General features: G+C 38.4%; 3 protein-coding genes across 4 annotated transcripts; 2 read left to right on the forward strand and 1 right to left on the reverse strand.

The window, feature by feature from the left end:
- Window positions 1-45: 45 nt before the first annotated feature.
- LOC107036032 (nucleolar protein 12) lies at window positions 46-5,160 on the forward strand. The gene is made up of 3 exons (XM_015253743.2): window positions 46-179; window positions 903-2,051; window positions 2,897-5,160. Exons 2-3 carry the CDS (start codon window positions 912-914, stop codon window positions 3,599-3,601), a joined length of 1,845 nt encoding a protein of 614 aa, XP_015109229.1. The 5' UTR covers window positions 46-179; window positions 903-911; the 3' UTR covers window positions 3,602-5,160.
- A 777-nt stretch (window positions 5,161-5,937) lies between these two features.
- On the reverse strand, window positions 5,938-10,844 carry LOC107036031. Of its 2 annotated transcripts, none has more exons than XM_015253740.2 (3): window positions 10,591-10,844; window positions 9,645-9,735; window positions 5,938-8,175 (listed from the first exon to the last, which is right to left on the reverse strand). In XM_015253740.2, coding segments are annotated over exons 2-3 (2,016 nt in total). In that variant the 5' UTR covers window positions 9,647-9,735; window positions 10,591-10,844; the 3' UTR covers window positions 5,938-6,161. The 2 variants fall into 2 exon arrangements, with proteins under 2 accessions (XP_015109226.1, XP_015109227.1); XM_015253741.2 differs by having other exon boundaries at window positions 9,645-9,762.
- Window positions 10,806-15,958, forward strand: LOC107036033 (ras-related protein Rab-1A). The gene is made up of 4 exons (XM_015253744.2): window positions 10,806-11,119; window positions 12,026-12,422; window positions 13,256-13,492; window positions 14,161-15,958. The coding sequence occupies exons 1-3, from the start codon at window positions 11,097-11,099 to the stop codon at window positions 13,454-13,456; spliced, it is 621 nt and encodes a 206-aa protein (XP_015109230.1). The 5' UTR covers window positions 10,806-11,096; the 3' UTR covers window positions 13,457-13,492; window positions 14,161-15,958.
- Window positions 15,959-16,162: the final 204 nt, after the last annotated feature.

Genomic DNA, 16,162 nt, shown 5'->3' on the forward strand with positions numbered 1-16,162 from the left:
CGGAAGTGATCATCCGTATTGTCCAAACGACGGCCCCCCCCCTTTTTTTTCTAATTACAAATGGCTGTTGTGCTTCTTCCGGCGTTCCGTGCGCAGTATTTCCCCTAACCACGCCGGTCCAAGTTCTCTCTCACATCAGCTCAATTAATTTGTTAACAACAGCTAATTACACACTCAAGGTAAGTCCAGATATCTTCATAAAGCTCAACACTCAGTCTCTCCATCTTTTTTAATTAATTAAATCGCGGAAAAAGATGACAAGATCGTTGTTGTGTCGCACGTGGCTAAACCTAATTATTCCCAACGGTTTTGGAGGGATGGGGCAGGACAGATGTTTTCGACCCATTCAACAATGCGATTTGTATGGAATTCGGGTATTTTTTAAGCTCATGAGGAAGCCTCAATAATCTCGTAATTTTTTCACATTTCACTCTCTCAATTTTGAGGTATGGAATGAAAAACATGTAAATTTATGCATCTAGTGAATTGGCGAAACGAGCGAGTCTCCGAGTTGTTGCCGTATAATTTGGAATTGAAGGGTGATGCGAAAATCTTGTGATAACCTTTCTTGTAGAGTGAAATGACATCTTAAGAAAAGTTATTATCAAAAATTTCACAATCTCGTCTAGATTTTGAGATATTTACAAGGCTTTTACCGATTTTTTGCCGAAATTTGACTCAACTCCAAACGTATTTAAGGGTTATTTGATTCTCAAACCCATTTGACCCTCAAGTTATAGAGAATAAATAACAGAGATTCATCAGCTTCGCATTCGATAAAATAATTAATTCATCTTGTTGGCGGACAATTAATTCTCATTTTCTCGACGACTAAATTCCTGAAATTCTGCCTCGATGAAGATTACCCCATCCATTCTAAAAAATAAAATCACTATTTCAAGTCTTTCACCATGGGTAAACCGAAGAAAGCCACCCAGCCTTCAAACCCCCTCAAGGACTCAGTAAAATCCATCAAAGAGGGTCAAGTGAAGAAGCACAAGGTCCAGAAATTCAAGAAGACCCCCTCTGGCAAGGTGCCCCTCATCAACAGCAATGGAAAGGCCAATGGCAACTCCAAACCCCAGAAGAACAACAAACCAATTATCAAGGAACATCAATCCCCATCTCCCAATAAGAACAAGAATAAGAAGAAGTCCCCCAAGGGTGCTTCTCCCCAGGAGCAGCCCCAGAAGAAGAAAAATGCAGAGTTGAAGAAAAAACAAGAGCCTGAAGACGATTCTGACTCTGATGAAGACATCAACGAGGGAATTTCCTTAGCAGAGGACGTGAGCAATCTCGAGGATGATTCTGATGACTCCTCTGAGGAGGAGGAGACGCCCAACATCCTGGGGGAGAGCCTCGCTAATTCTTCGGATGAGGATGATGAGGACTTTGAGGGAAGTGATGACGATGATGATGAGGAGGAGGAGGAGGAGGTGAAGAAGGGAGTGAAGAAGTTCAAGGGAAGCAAACAGATTTCTCCTAAAGAGTCTTCAGAAGATGATGATGACGACGATGAGGATGAGGATGATGATGATGATGAAGAGGAGGAAAACGCTGACAAAAGTGTCGTCTCATCCCAGAATTCCTCACTGAACTCTTCGGCAGCTACAGATGATAGTGATGAAGACGATGATGATGATGAAGAGGACGAAGAGGATGATGATGATGATGACGATGATGATGGCCCAGGGCTGAAGGCCCTCCTGGGCGACTCTCTGGTCGACCAAGAAGACGATGAGGATTTCGATGGCGAGGCTGAGGAGGACGAGGACGACGAGGATGAGGACATGAGTGAGGACGACGAGAACGAGGAGTCTCAGGACGAGAAGAAGGTGAGCAATGACTCGTCGAGGTTCGTTCCGACAGAGGGAAATCCACGTTTGAGCGACGCGGAGAAGGCTGAGCAGGACACGAGGACAATCTTCGTTGGGAATGTGCCTAAGGATCTTGAAGAGAAGGCACTCAAGCAGACTTTCAAGAAGTTTGGGGAGATTCAGAACTTTAGGATCAGGGGGTGCATACCTGAGGATCCTAAGATGAAGCTTAAGGTGAGTTTGATTATTTATTTTTATTTATTCATTCTATTTGTTATTAATATTGAATTTTATTCATACTTTTCTATTCTTATTGTATTATTCATTATTCAATTTTCTCTGAAAAATCTCTTGAAACTTTTTAAAATATCGGAATGATCCCTTTAATTGCTGAATATTAAATTTTCTCATTTTATTTTTTTGATGAGGATTTGATTAAGAATAACTGTCTTGTGACATTTTCTCTTCAAATCCCTCATCAACGAGATGAATCAATAGTTAACAAAAATATCTTGACACTTCAACAAGTATTTTTCTATTTAACAATTATTTTTCGAAAAAATGTTCATCAACGTGTTCTCTTAAACCTACTCATTCTAAAGACAGCAAAAATGTCATAATCACGAAAAATATTAAATCAATAACGTAAAATATAACTAATCACCTTAACTTCAACGAAAATATTGAAACCACTTATTCAATTCCATTCTCTAAAATAATTAATCTCATGCTAATGAATTTTCTACAATTCCATAATTACCAAAAATAATAAATTACAATTTATAATATTAATTATATTAATGCATTATAATATTTATAATATTATAATGAATTACAATTACGTAAAATCCAACTAATCACCTTAAATTCAACGAAAATATTGAACCCATTCATTCAATTCCATTCTCTTCAAAAATTATGAAATGATACCTTACGAAAGACGATCTTTACTGCCTTTTAAAGGACAATTCAATTCTCTAGAATACTTAATCTCATGCTAATGAATTTTCTACAATTTCATAATCACCATAAACAATAAAAAAATTGTTTAAAGTCTACCTAATCACCTCACGTTGAAGGTCGCCCAGATAAAGAAGAAGTTCCACCCCCTCTCGAAGACCCTCTGCGTGTACGTCGTCTACAAATCAAAGGAGTCTGTGGACAAAGCCCTGACCTTCAACGGTCAGAAACTGGGTGGTAACTACATAAGAGTCGACAGGATCGGTCAGGAGAGGCAGGCAGACCCCAAGAAATCAGTGTTCCTTGGTAACGTACCCTGGGACATTGAGGACAACGAGCTCTGGGACATCTTCTCAAAATGCGGAAAGATTGACTACGTACGCACCATCAGGGATCGCAATACTGGATGCTGCAGGGGAATTGCTTACATAAACTTCGCTGAGGCTGATGGAGCCACCCTGGCCCTCGATCTGGACGGCACGAAGATCAGGAAACGTGATGTTCGAGTCAATCGTTACGACCCGAACAGGCCGAAGAAATCGAGTGATAAAGCTGGGAAGAAGCGTAAAAACAGTGGAAAACTCCAGGAGACATCCCCCAAGAAGCAGAAGACTGAGGTGGAGAGGGCAACTGAGAACAGTTTGAATGCACAGAAGAGGAAGGCGAAGAAGCCCAAGGGTTCGCCCAAGGCAGGCGGGGGATTCCAGGGACAGAAGGCTGAGGGGAAGAAGAAGGGAGCCAAGAAGGGGAACAAGTTCGATAAGAAGAAGAAGAATATTGCTGCCAAGTTACTTGCCCCTAAGAAGTTCAAGGGGTCCCAGTAGGGGATGCGGTTTTGCTCTGTAATTAATTAATTCGAGAGGAGGGTTTCAAGGTTCTTAATCGTGAGTGACTACAAGAGGAAAATGTCAGGCATTTTTTCAGGGAATTTTATTTCCTTGGAAAATGGCTCTTAATATTTTTTCATAGATTTATTCATTCTAAGGATAATTTCATAATTCATTAAATCAAAATAACTCAAACAATTAGGTAGAATCTAAATCATTTTCTTTCAAGTCATTCATTAATAAGTTAATTGGTCCTAAGAAGTTCGGGGGGATGAGGTTTTGGTCTCTGATTAATTAATTGAAGAGGGATTTGTCAGGGTTTTTAACCGTGAGTGACTGCAAAAGAAAAATGTCAGACTTTTTTTCAGAGAATTTAATTTCTTGGAGAAATGGCTCTTAATGTTATCCTAGAGTCTATTCTTCTTTATTCTATTCTTCTTTATAATTACCAAAAATATCTCAATAATTAATGATTTTAGAACAAAAAATGAACAGTTTTTTAAATTAAATTCTCCACAAAAATATCTGACTTTTCCAAAAACCACTAAAAACCAAAATAACTTTGATAATTGATTTTTGCATTATCAAAATAGAATTTTTCGTAATGAATGTATTTGAAATTTTCTCCTGGAACGAACCACTCTTTCCTAAACTAATTTTATAATTAACAAAGACATCTGGGATTATCTCAATAATGAATGATTATAGAACAAAAACTCTACATTTTTTCTAATATTAAATTCTCCACAAAAATATCTGACGTTTTTCCAAAACCACTAAAAAATAAAATTCAACTGAATATAATTTCACAAAAAATCTCTTTCCTCGATTAATTACAGAAAATTAAATAATTCCCTTAATTAAGTACAGCCCCACGGCCACGAGTTCAATTATTGTAGCACTTGTTGACGCAAAATGTAAATAATTTTGTTTAGATAAATGAACTTCAGTAATCCCACGTTCTGAAAAAGTCATGAGTCCAAAAATCACCGTAAATATCCGTACACTGAAAGCAAAGTTCTTTAAACCGATGTGGACATCGTTAATTATCGCTTTTATTAAGACTCTTAATTTTACTCCGTAACTGTATCGGTAAGTTGACATTATTGCTGGCGCATTCCTTGCAAAATCGTTTGGTGTAGAAAATACTGCAGCCCAGGCAGACAGTTCTCCCACAGAGTGAGCAGTCACCCCCCAGAACGAGAACTTCTCCCCTATTTGGGGGACTGAAGGGGTCTTTCATGACGTAGCACTCCTCGAGGTACAGGAAATCACGTGAGAATGGAGGCTTGGTCCCCCTGTAGTCGAAATGCTCCTCCAGAGGACAGAGGGAACACTTGAAGATCCCTCCTGGCTCTTTATCACCTCCCTCAGCCTTTTTCTCCGCGATTTTATCGTCGATCGAGGCCCTGAAAGGAGAAAGAGGGAAAATACACGAGTGCAGGGGATTGAATGAAACTCCAAATAGTTTTATTATACAATTTCATTATTGGTATTTGCTATGTTCATTGTTTTGTTTCTTATCCATTAATTAAATACAATTTTCTACGTATGAACAGTTTTATTCATTTCGATTTCGTCGTTTTTGTTTTTGTTGTGGAGAGAGCAAATGTGATGAGATGCATGGGTCAAGACATGTTTTTTGATATCATGAAATCTTCCACAAGAATTTTTTTGACATTCTCCAGATTCTTTACTTGATCGGTAGAATGAGAAATTAATTATTCAGGGCTGGGTGGATTATCTTTCGTTATTTCGATTGTTTTGCCATCTTCATAATGTAAAATATATCACCATTTCCATAGGATTATGCATCACGCAGGAGTCCCTAAAAATTATCATTGTACAATAAAAAAACAGTAGAAAACAACAACATTTTCAAAGAGCGTTTTTAATAGAGATTAAGAAATAAGTCCGATAGAGAGGAAATAGTGAATGGATAATTTATCATGGTAACTAATGATCTGACAACCCTTGACTACTGTGACAAATGACGACCTAACAGCCCTTAGATACATCAAATTATTAATTTGTAATTTCCTCCCTATTAGGTTTATTTCCCAATATTATTAAAAAACGCTCGTTGAAAATGTTCAGCTTTTTTTCTACGTTTTTTTGATCGAGCGATCATAATTTTTGGAGACTCCAGGGCTATGGAAAACTGAATAGCAATTGGAGATGATTTCAGATTATCAAAATGAAAAAAAAAACCAACATCACGTTCTTAATACTTTTTTTCAATTATTCATAACTGAGAAAGAAATTGATCAATTGAGCTCAGTTTAGGCTCGTCACAAAGGGAAAGAATTGTTCTTTGTATTGAAAAAAAAAATTATTGAATTTTATCAACATTTCAACCCCTCATTAACATTTTAAAAAAAGTCAAGTGTCCGTTTTACCCCAACGTCCCCTAATCCATCTCTTCATCATCTTCATGATCTAGAAGTTTTAAATTTGTTAGAATCTCTCGTTTGAAGACATTTTCATCATCTTTAATCCCTAATTCAACTCTTAATTTCTTGAAAATGTCATTGCATTGACTGCAACCCCCACCTCATCAATTAACACTCTTCTCCTTGGGACTGTCCACAGGCCACCAGCACGGTTTCACCACCTTGACCCCGGTCCCTCCGACCCTCAACCCCCCGCCCGCAAGAGCCTCTGCAATCCTCATCAACCCTAGTCCAAACCTCCCCTCCACCCCCTTGAGTTTCCCCACAGCCTTTCCCCCCTCCCCCAAGACACTCTCGTCGACCTCAAGCCTCCCCCCAGGTACATCGTCAAAAACCAGAGGCATGAGTCTCTTCCTGACGACTCCGGTGTGATGTGTCCTCGCAGTCAGCTCCTGCCCGATGTAGCACCCCTTGTGGAAGCTCACCCCATGGAGATAATCGCAATTCACCTCCAGGGGGAGGGGTTTCCCAGGGGGAAGGTCTTCCACCCCCTCGCCAATCCCCAGACGATATCTAAATTCTTTATAACTCATCTCTTCGTCATCTTCAAGCCCTAATTTCCTCAGAACCTCTCGTTTGGACACTCTTTCATCATCTCCAACCCCCAATTCAAGTCCTAATTTCTTGAAAATGTCTCTGTTTACGACGTTTTCGTCATCTTTAATCCCCTCGAGTCCCAATTTCTCCAGAATTTCTTCTCTGGAGACACTTCCACAACCTCCAAGCCCTAATTTCCTCAGAACCTCTCGTTTGGAGATAATTTCATCATCTCCAACCCCCAATTCAAGTCCTAATTTCTTGAAAATGTCTCTGTTTACGACGTTTTCGTCATCTCTAATTCCTTCGAGTCCCAATTTCTCCAGAATTTCTTCTCTGGAGACACTTCCACAACCTCCAAGCCCTAATTTCCGCAGAACCTCTCGTTTGGAGATAATTTCATCATCTCCAACCCCCAATTCAAGTTCTAATTTCTTGAAAATGTCTCTGTTTACGACGTTTTCGTCATCTTTAATCCCTTCGAGTCCCAATTTCTCCAGAATTTCTTCTCTGGAGACACTTCCACAACCTCCAAGCCCTAATTTCCGCAGAACCTCTCGTTTGGAGATAATTTCGTCATCTCCAACCCCCAATTCAAGTCCTAATTTCTTCAAAATGTCTCTGTTTACGACGTTTTCGTTATCTTTAATCCCTTCGAGTCTCAATTTCTCCAGAATTTCTTCTCTGGAGACACTTCCATCACCTCCAAACCCCAATTTCCCCAAAATCTCTCGTTTGGAGACAATTTCATCATCTCCAACCCCCAATTCAAGTTCTAATTTCTTGAAAATGTCTCTGTTTACGAGGTTTTCGTCATCTTTAATCCCTTCGAGTCCCAATTTCTCCAGAATTTCTTCTCTGGAGACACTTCCATCACCTCCAAACCCCAATTTCCCCAAAATCTCTCCTCTGACTTTTCGTTCTCCACTTCCTTCGAGTCCCAGTCTCCTCGCGATCTCTTCTCCAGAGACATTCTCGTGACCGAGAATCCTCATCCCCAGGGAGGGTATCCTCGGGTCCTTAAAGATCATCACGTCACCGATTAACTCACTCCGAGTGTTCGTCAATGACCCACAGGGGAAGATCCTCCCCTCGAACTTCGACTTTTCCACGTTCTTCATGTTCTGGGGATCGAAATCGGTCACGAAAGCCGCCCAGACCTTCATCGACTCCCCCAGGGGCGTGATGTCGACCTTCCTCCGAATCTTGTACATCTTCAGGTGACGCTGGAGGTCCGCGGAGATGGAGGCGTCCACCTCCAGGAGGAAGACGTCCTCCTCTGGGGATTTATAAATTATCGTGTCGTAGAGGACTCGACCCTTCGTGTTCAGGAAGAGGGAGTAGATGTTGGGGATGCCCTCGGCGAAGTGGCGCATGTCGTTGGTGATGAGACCCTGGAGGAAGTCCGGGGTGTCTGGACCCCTGAGCGAAATGAGGGAACGCGTTCGCAGGTGCTCCAGCACTCGACGACGAGGGGGTGGGCTAGGGTTTGTCGAGGCGTTCCGCGTGGTTCGGTGGTGGAGGCCTCGGCGGGACGTCGTGAGGGGCCGGAGCAGAAGATTATAGAGGTGCGGTCGCTTCCTTTTTGGGGAGTTCAATGTCTTAATGATGGTTCGGGAGATGATTCGGCAGTGGGGCAAAATGGGGATCGATTTAAAAAGCTCAGGGTTTTTTTTTTAACTATTGTTACTCAGTATTTGGATATTTTTTTTGGGGGGGGGGGTTGATTTAGTTTTGACGGGAATTTTCGTCGAGTGACAGCCCCAAATTTCGAGGAATTTCATCAGTATAATTCAGTAGTGGTAAAACGGTACAAGTCAATTTTGGAGATTGACCAGTTGTCAATGAATATCTTGGAATCTAAGGGAGACAGCAAAATTTCTGTTATAACCTTTTTTGTAGAGCCGATTGAGAGCTACAACAAATGTAATTACGAAAATTTCGCTATCTCCCTCAGATTCGGAAATATTCCTTAAAAACTCATTTGGGAGATGAGTTGACTTGAACCGTTTTACCACTTCGCTACTGAACTGATGATTGTGAAGGGGAACTATGAATTTTTGTGGGATTATTTTAGGGAAATTGATGGAAATGAGGAAAATTTGAGGGAATATATTCGGATTTTTCAAATTTTGGTTGTGAATATTCATGGTTTTTGGCTTCCTGCTGCCAAAAATTTTGAAATTTCATTATTTATCTCCTTCTAAATCGAATTAAAATTGAATTCAAGGGGTTTTTACTATTTTCCAACGATATTTTTCTCATAGAATGAAATTAAATAAAAGAACAGAAAAAACTGAAAATAAAAATTGAACAAAATGGATGGAAATTGAATAAAATGAAGAGAAATGAAGAAAAAAATAAATTCGAGGAATTCCCTCAGTAATAATTGACGATTATTAATGGGAACTATAAATTTTGGTGTGATTGTTTGATGGGAATTGATAGAAATCAGGTAATTTCGAGTGAATACATTAGCAAAATATTGATTAATTGGGAGTATTTTGGTTAGAATATTCATAGTTTTATCGAAAATTCAAGTGATTTAAGGAATTTTTGTATTCCTGCTGCCAAAAAATTGAAATTCCATCATTTTTCTCTTTCTAAATCGAATTAAAATTGAATTCAAGCTCTTTACTTCATTTTATTCTATTTATTCAACGAATTGAATAGAATAAAATGAAGAAAAGTGCTTGAAATGAAATAAAGAAAGAAAAAAAGTGAAAATAAAGAATAAACATAATAGATGGAAATTGAATAAAAAAGAGAAAAAAAGAGTTAAATAAAATTTTTTTAAATCAAGAAACAGTTGAGTAAATATATTCACGAGGTGTCAATTTATTGGAAATGGTTTTGACAATAGAAACACAACAAAATGGATGGAAATTGAATAAAACAAAAAGAACAAATTAAGGAATCAAATTGTTGAAATTTTGAAAAGTAATAATTTCAGGGTGTCCATACCCCCCATGTGAGTAACGAAGAGTTGAAGATCCATTTTGCCCCACCATCTGATAATGAATGAACTAGGAATTACGGTTTCTACTCACATTTCTAGATTATTCCAGGCTTGAAGTTTCTTTGAATCAGTCTTTCACGTGGTTTGGCATCAACGAGGTTGATTACAGTCTTGTGATGATCCTGATTAACAAATCAAAGTTGGAAATTCTAAACGAGAAAGTCATTAAATTAAGTAAAATAAAGAGAATCTATTCTACTCGAATAGTTATTGGGAAAAAATTGAATTCCATTTCATCAAGAAAAATTTAGTTTCATATCATAATTTCACAATTAACGAAGATTTTAGGAATTATCTGAATAATGATTCGTGTCAGGACAAAAAATCAGTATAATTTTTTTGGAAATTGCACTTCCCTATAAAAAAATCAAATATTTTGTCTCAAACCACGAAAAATCGAGGTGATTACACAATTAACGAAATAATGATTTTAAAAGTGTTGACGTAACGTAGGGTGACCAGGCCAATTGCTGGACGGTTAAAGGAAATTCGAGTTTCGTGGTAGGATCTAAAATAAAAGAATCACCTAAATGGGGATATGACGGCGTTTATACCTTCAAGAATGTTTTAATTAGCAGAAAAAAAATATTTGAAGTGAAAATAACAAAACAAAGGTTAATTAAATTGAGAAATAGTTGAATGTAGCCGAAACCCCCAATTTCTGGACGTCTGGGTCATATTTTTTTTCATTTATTAAATGTTGATCAATACAAGAAACAATTGATCACATGATTATATACAAAGGATATTATAGAGACAAAATAATTAATACAATTTTCATTTTATTTGTGAAATATTCAACGCAAGTTAAAATCGTCTTAAACTTACCTCCGTCCAGAAATTGACCTGTTTACCCTAAAATGTTATTCCCCAAAACCTCATTTCCTGATGCTCCAAAAATTCGAAAACAGCCGGCAAAACTGGTCACCCTAACCCCTCGCCCCTCCGAAACCGAAAAAAAAAAACGAATTACTCACATGTCTCCCTGGAGTGACTCCGTCCCAATGTCGGCTATCGTCCAATGACCCCCCGAGCGAGCGACTAATCACCAAAATCCCGTCATCACCTCCTCAATCTCCCGAAAAACCGCAATCCCGTCTCCCGGAATCCCCTCAAAAAACCCTTTTTCGTATTCGTCGCTTGTAGTTGGCCGACTCTCCGTTGGCGTCGCTAAAAATCATTACGTCAATGCAACATTCGATATCTCGAAGAGTGTCTCCGAGGAGGTGTAACAGCCAGTCTCGATACCGTCAGTCCCACCGCCATTGTTTCGCCAACCTTTATCCCTGGGACGTGAATTAACGTGCGCAGAGTTTAATTTACCCCAAATTTTCTCACCTCCGAGGAAAAAATAAAGCCGTGCACACTCGTTATTCCGCGATTTTGTCGGGGTGAAGAGGTGACGTTTCGGTTACAACTCGACAGCCGTGAACGGGAACGATTGGAGTGGGAAGAAGAGGAAGAACGCCTCCGCCAACGTAGCATGTCCACAATGAATCCCGAATAGTGAGTAAATGACTCGAGACTATTTTTCCGAATTAATCCTTCATTTCACTCATCTCTGGATTTTCATTCAGCCCTCGGGGCATTTTCGCGGCTCTGGGGGGGTCTCTGGATCCTCGAGGGGTGACCAATGTCTCTGGGGATTTTTTTTTTGACAATTGTACGACGCAGATAACACGAAAATGCGATGGGAGAAGTGTCGGGAGGTGATTCATTACGTGTCTAGTCACGCGTGTGAATTCTTTTTTATTTCGCTGGATTCATTGAGCAATTGTCTGATTGATTCTTGTTTATTTGGGGGCATTACTCAGGGAGGGGGGTGGGAAGGTTGGGAGACTCGTCCTGGAGTCGAGATGAGTGACAGATTCCGGGGAGAATGTCAATTTCAACGCCCACTTTTTATTTTTCTAGGGGTTTTCTAGGGGGAGGTTTGTGGCTTGAGGGGTTTGTTTGGGGTTTTCTGGGGGTGGGGGCTCGGCTTTGTTCTGGGGTACCCCCCTCTTTTCACTCGTGTACTTGACAACGGAATCCACCAGCTGGTGCCCCGTGCCAACATGTTTCTCGAGGGGGTGGGGTAGGAGTTAGGGAATTTTTTAAGAGAAATTGACTTTAGGGGCGGTTGGAGTAAAATAGACACTTTTGACTTTTTTTTTAAATGTTAATGACGGGTTGAAATGTTGATAAAATTTAACAATTTTTTTTTCCGAGTTTTGAGGCTTTCGCGGCCAATATTATTATAAATTATGATGGATACCGCGTCTAGATTCAACTTTTCGCCAAAACTGAATGGCAATCGAAGAATATTTCAGATTATACACGCCCACCTTAAATTCCCATAAAATGGATTCCATGATCTCATTCTACCGAACTTCCACGAGAATAATAAATGGACTTTTAACGAACTTTTAGCGATTATCTGTTCAAACTTCTCCTGATCGGGGACTCTGGTGTTGGAAAATCGTGTTTACTTCTCCGTTTCGCCGATGACACGTACACAGAGAGTTACATATCCACCATAGGTGTGGATTTTAAAATAAGGACCATTGATCTCGATGGTAAAACAATAAAACTACAGATCTGGGATACAGCTGGCCAGGAGAGATTCAGAACAATAACGAGTTCTTACTACAGAGGTGCACACGGTATTATTGTTGTGTACGACTGTACGGATCAGGACTCATTCAATAATGTTAAGCAGTGGCTGGAGGAGATTGATCGTTACGCGTGTGACAATGTCAATAAGCTGCTGGTCGGCAATAAGTGTGATCTTACTCCTAAGAAAGTCGTTGATTATACAACTGCTAAGGTGAGGAGAATATTCATAAAAAATGAGTGTTTGGTGTTTGAATTCAGGAAACTTTTTTTTTTTAGTTGAGGGTCAAATGGCCCTCAAGGACGTTTGGAGTTGAGGGTCAAATGGTTTCAGGGCCCTTGAGGGTCAATTGACCCTTAGAAAATTTTAGAATCAGTGGTCAAATGATTTTGAGGGTCAAATGACCCTTGAGAACGTTTAGAATTGAGTCAAAATTTTTTGAGGGTGAATTAACCCTTAGAAACGTTCAGAGTTAGTGGTCAAATGGGATTGAGGGTCAAATGACTCATAATAATGTTTGGAGTCCAGACTTAAATGGTTTTGAGGGTCAAACGACCCTTGAGACGGTTTAAAGTTGAGAGGAAAAGATTGCAAGGGTCAGTTGACCCTTAGAAACGTTCAGAGTCAATGGTCAAATGATTTTGAGGGTCAAATGAGCCTTGAGAACGTTTAAAGTTAAGATTAAAATGGTTTTGAGGATAAAGTTTCCCTCGAGGACGTCTGGATTTAAAAGTCAAACGATTTGAGGGTCAAATAACCGTTAAAGACGCTCGGGACTAGGAGTTGAATGGTCTTGAGGGTCAAATCACCCTTAAGAACGCTTGAAGTTGATGGTAAAATGGTCTTGAGGGTCTAACGACGTCTGATCCTTACGATCCTTTAAACCATAGCCCCGAACGTCATTAAAGGTTGTTTAACCCTCAACCAAAACCGAAAAAAAAGTTTCCTGAACTGTAGCACCTCGTTTTTACTAATTAAAAAGGACTGGGAATTGATTTGCATGATTGATAATTAATGATTGATCATGTTGATTTTTTTAAAATTAGGAATATGCAGATCAATTGGGCATTCCCTTCCTGGAGACATCGGCGAAGAACGCCATGAACGTGGAGCAGGCGTTCATGACAATGGCTGCTGAGATAAAAGCCAGAGTTGGCCCTCCCTCGGGTGCTGCCGTCGATCCTGCTAATAAAGTCAAGATTAATCAAGGGCGTGATGTTGATGCACCAAAATCCGGATGCTGCTGAAACTTCCAACTCGTTTACTCCCAATTTAATAACCAAGTGAGTTTATAGAACACAAATTAATTCTTCATGGGTGGAATATCAAATCGACTAATCCCATTTTGTTGATTCATTTGGGATTATCTACTTAATGAGCGATTTTAAGGGTTAATGGAGAGGAAACATTTTTTGCAGGAAATTAAATTTTCTGTGAAAAATGTTTTCTCTAAACTTTTTTTTTTTGAGTTGAGGATTGAGTGATTGTAAGGGTCAAACGACCCTTGAGGACTCTTGGAGAAGAGGGTCAAAGCGTTTTAAAGGGCAAACGATCCTAAGGGGTTTTAAGAATCGTTTGACATAAAAAACTATTTGACCTTGAATTTTAAAGTTAGGGTCATTTGACCCTTGAGACCTTTTAACCCTTTAGGCCTGGAGGTTTTTAAAGGGCATTTGAGAGCAGGGTCGTAAGGGTGAAATGGCCCTTAAGGGTTATTTGACCCTTAAAACAATTTGATCCTCAATTCTAAACGTTCTTAAGGGTCATTTAACCCTCAGAGCCAATTGACCCTCAATCCCAAATGTTCTTAAGGGCCTTTTAACTGTTAAAACCATTTGACCCTCACTCCAAACGTCCTCAAGGGTCATTTCACCTTCAACGAAATACAAAAAAACCACTCCAAAACCACTACAAAATAAATAATTAATGAATTATTTCTGTTTCTCTCTAGAATAACATCGCAATGCGTCATTACCCTGGTGCAGGGTTGAGCAAATCAGCCAACAGGGACACCAGAGCGTTGGTCGATGTATTTGGTTGACAACTACGAAGAAACATAAACCGAAAAAACAAGGCAAAAAATAATAAAAAAAAGCGTGTGAAAAGAATTTTTTTTCCTCCCCCCTGAGGGAGAAAACAATTTTTACAAGTATCCTCCCTCCCACTCATGGACCATCAACCCGAGTTGTACAAAATGCCGAAAAATCGTGAGAGAAAAAAAAATTACAATTTGAAACTGACGAAAAACCGATGATTGAGAATGAGATAAAATCAATTGAGAATGAATTAGACATGAAAATGCGAAGGAACTTGGCATGATCTTCGTTGGATTAGCTGCCTCTCCTACCTTAATAGCCCATCTCCTGAATAATCGATCGTGTTGATAATGATAAAGTAAAAAAAAGGGTGCGAGAGTGATTCGTTTTTCGTATGATAAGATTACATATGAAAGCAAGTAATCTTGTGATTGGATGGAGTAAGTCATGAGAAAATTCATGAAAAAAATTATTTAAAAAAATGAATTGATTATTCAATAAATTAACGGATTCTTCGCTTCATTCCTGGGGTAATTGCGTGGTGAAGTGATGATTATTGCGATTATCTCACGAATAATTGAGTTTAGCGGAAAATGGCAGAAGACCTTTTTCGTGGCGAATTTGATTTCCCACAAAAAACATCTTTTGACATTTTTCTCTAAATGCCATAATTCTCGAGATAATTCCGCCTTCATCATTTCACAACTGATTTTTTAACTCCATTCAATCACAAAATTCATCACAAATGAACTAAGTAAATAATTAATTAATTAAATAAATCGTGTATGATTGTGGAAGACAGGGAGAGAAGGAAAAAATTAACTATTGAAATGAAACAACTGCAAGCACCATTATTTTTAGCCTAATTGTAATATGTATAGATAATTATTCAAACGTGTGGTGGGTAATATCTGTATTCCCCTCCTCCCCCCAAATCGTTGCTTATTATTTCTCCTTTATTTGTTGGTTTAACGCTGGGCAACCGCAGCATATTCAACTTTCAGTGTCCAATAAATGTTTTTTTTAATTGAACAAAAGAGCAATTCTTAATTAAATCTATTAATTATGATCACCTAAAGTTATTACGATGATGTGGGCATGAAGCGAAAAAACCAATGGCCTGTTTTGCTTTTTTAATAAAGAGAAAATGAATGAGAAAAATTGTGGAAATATGTAGTTACAAGTGTTTTTTTTTCATTTATGCAGGGGAGGATTTTCACCTGTAGTTTGCACTCAATATTTATCATTGAGGAGAGGTATTTCATAATTTCTTTGTTTTTCATGTTTCTTTTTTTGAATAAATTTGTTTCTTTATTAGTCAAAATAATGATTGAGTTTGATTTAAAAAAGAATATTGAAAATTTTATACAATTTTGTACGATTCCTGCACCAACTTCCCCTCGAATAATTAAAAATTAACATTTTAACGTGATGAAGGGAATAAGTTTAAATGAAATAACTGAGAAATTCGGTTGAAATCATTTTCACGTCAATATAAAAAATTCATAATTGATAACAGTAATTTGTCACGGTGATTTGAGAAACATGAAGACATATATTGACAAACTTTTTTTCTTGCATGCAGGGGAGGATTTTCACCGGTAGTTTGCACTCAATATTTCATAATTATCATTGAGGAGAGGTATTTAATAATTTTTTCGGTTTTCATGTTTATTCTTTTGAATAAATTTGTTTCTTTATTAGTCAAAATAATGATTGAGTTTGATTTAAAAAAGAATATTGAAAATTTTATACAATTTTGTACGATTCCTGCACCAACTTCCCCTCGAATAATTAAAAATTAACATTTTAACGTGATGAAGGGAATAAGTTTAAATGAAATAACTGAGAAATTCGGTTGAAATCATTTTCACGTCAATATAAAAAATTCATAATTGATAACAGTAATTTGTCACG

The sequence above is a fragment of the Diachasma alloeum genome, unplaced genomic scaffold (assembly GCF_001412515.2).
Source record: "Diachasma alloeum isolate Michigan unplaced genomic scaffold, Dall2.0 Dall_scaffold_00203, whole genome shotgun sequence".
Classification (NCBI taxonomy): Eukaryota; Metazoa; Arthropoda; class Insecta; order Hymenoptera; family Braconidae; genus Diachasma; species Diachasma alloeum.

Coding starts and splice junctions, on each gene's coding strand:
- LOC107036032 (XM_015253743.2), top strand. CDS start 912: ATGGGTAAACCGAAGAAAGCCACCCAGCCTTCAAACCCCCTCAAGGAC. Junction 2,052..2,896: donor ATCCTAAGATGAAGCTTAAG/GTGAGTTTGATT, acceptor CTCACGTTGAAG/GTCGCCCAGATAAAGAAGAA.
- LOC107036033 (XM_015253744.2), top strand. CDS start 11,097: ATGTCCACAATGAATCCCGAATA. Junction 11,120..12,025: donor TCCACAATGAATCCCGAATA/GTGAGTAAATGA, acceptor ACGAACTTTTAG/CGATTATCTGTTCAAACTTC. Junction 12,423..13,255: donor TTGATTATACAACTGCTAAG/GTGAGGAGAATA, acceptor TTTTAAAATTAG/GAATATGCAGATCAATTGGG.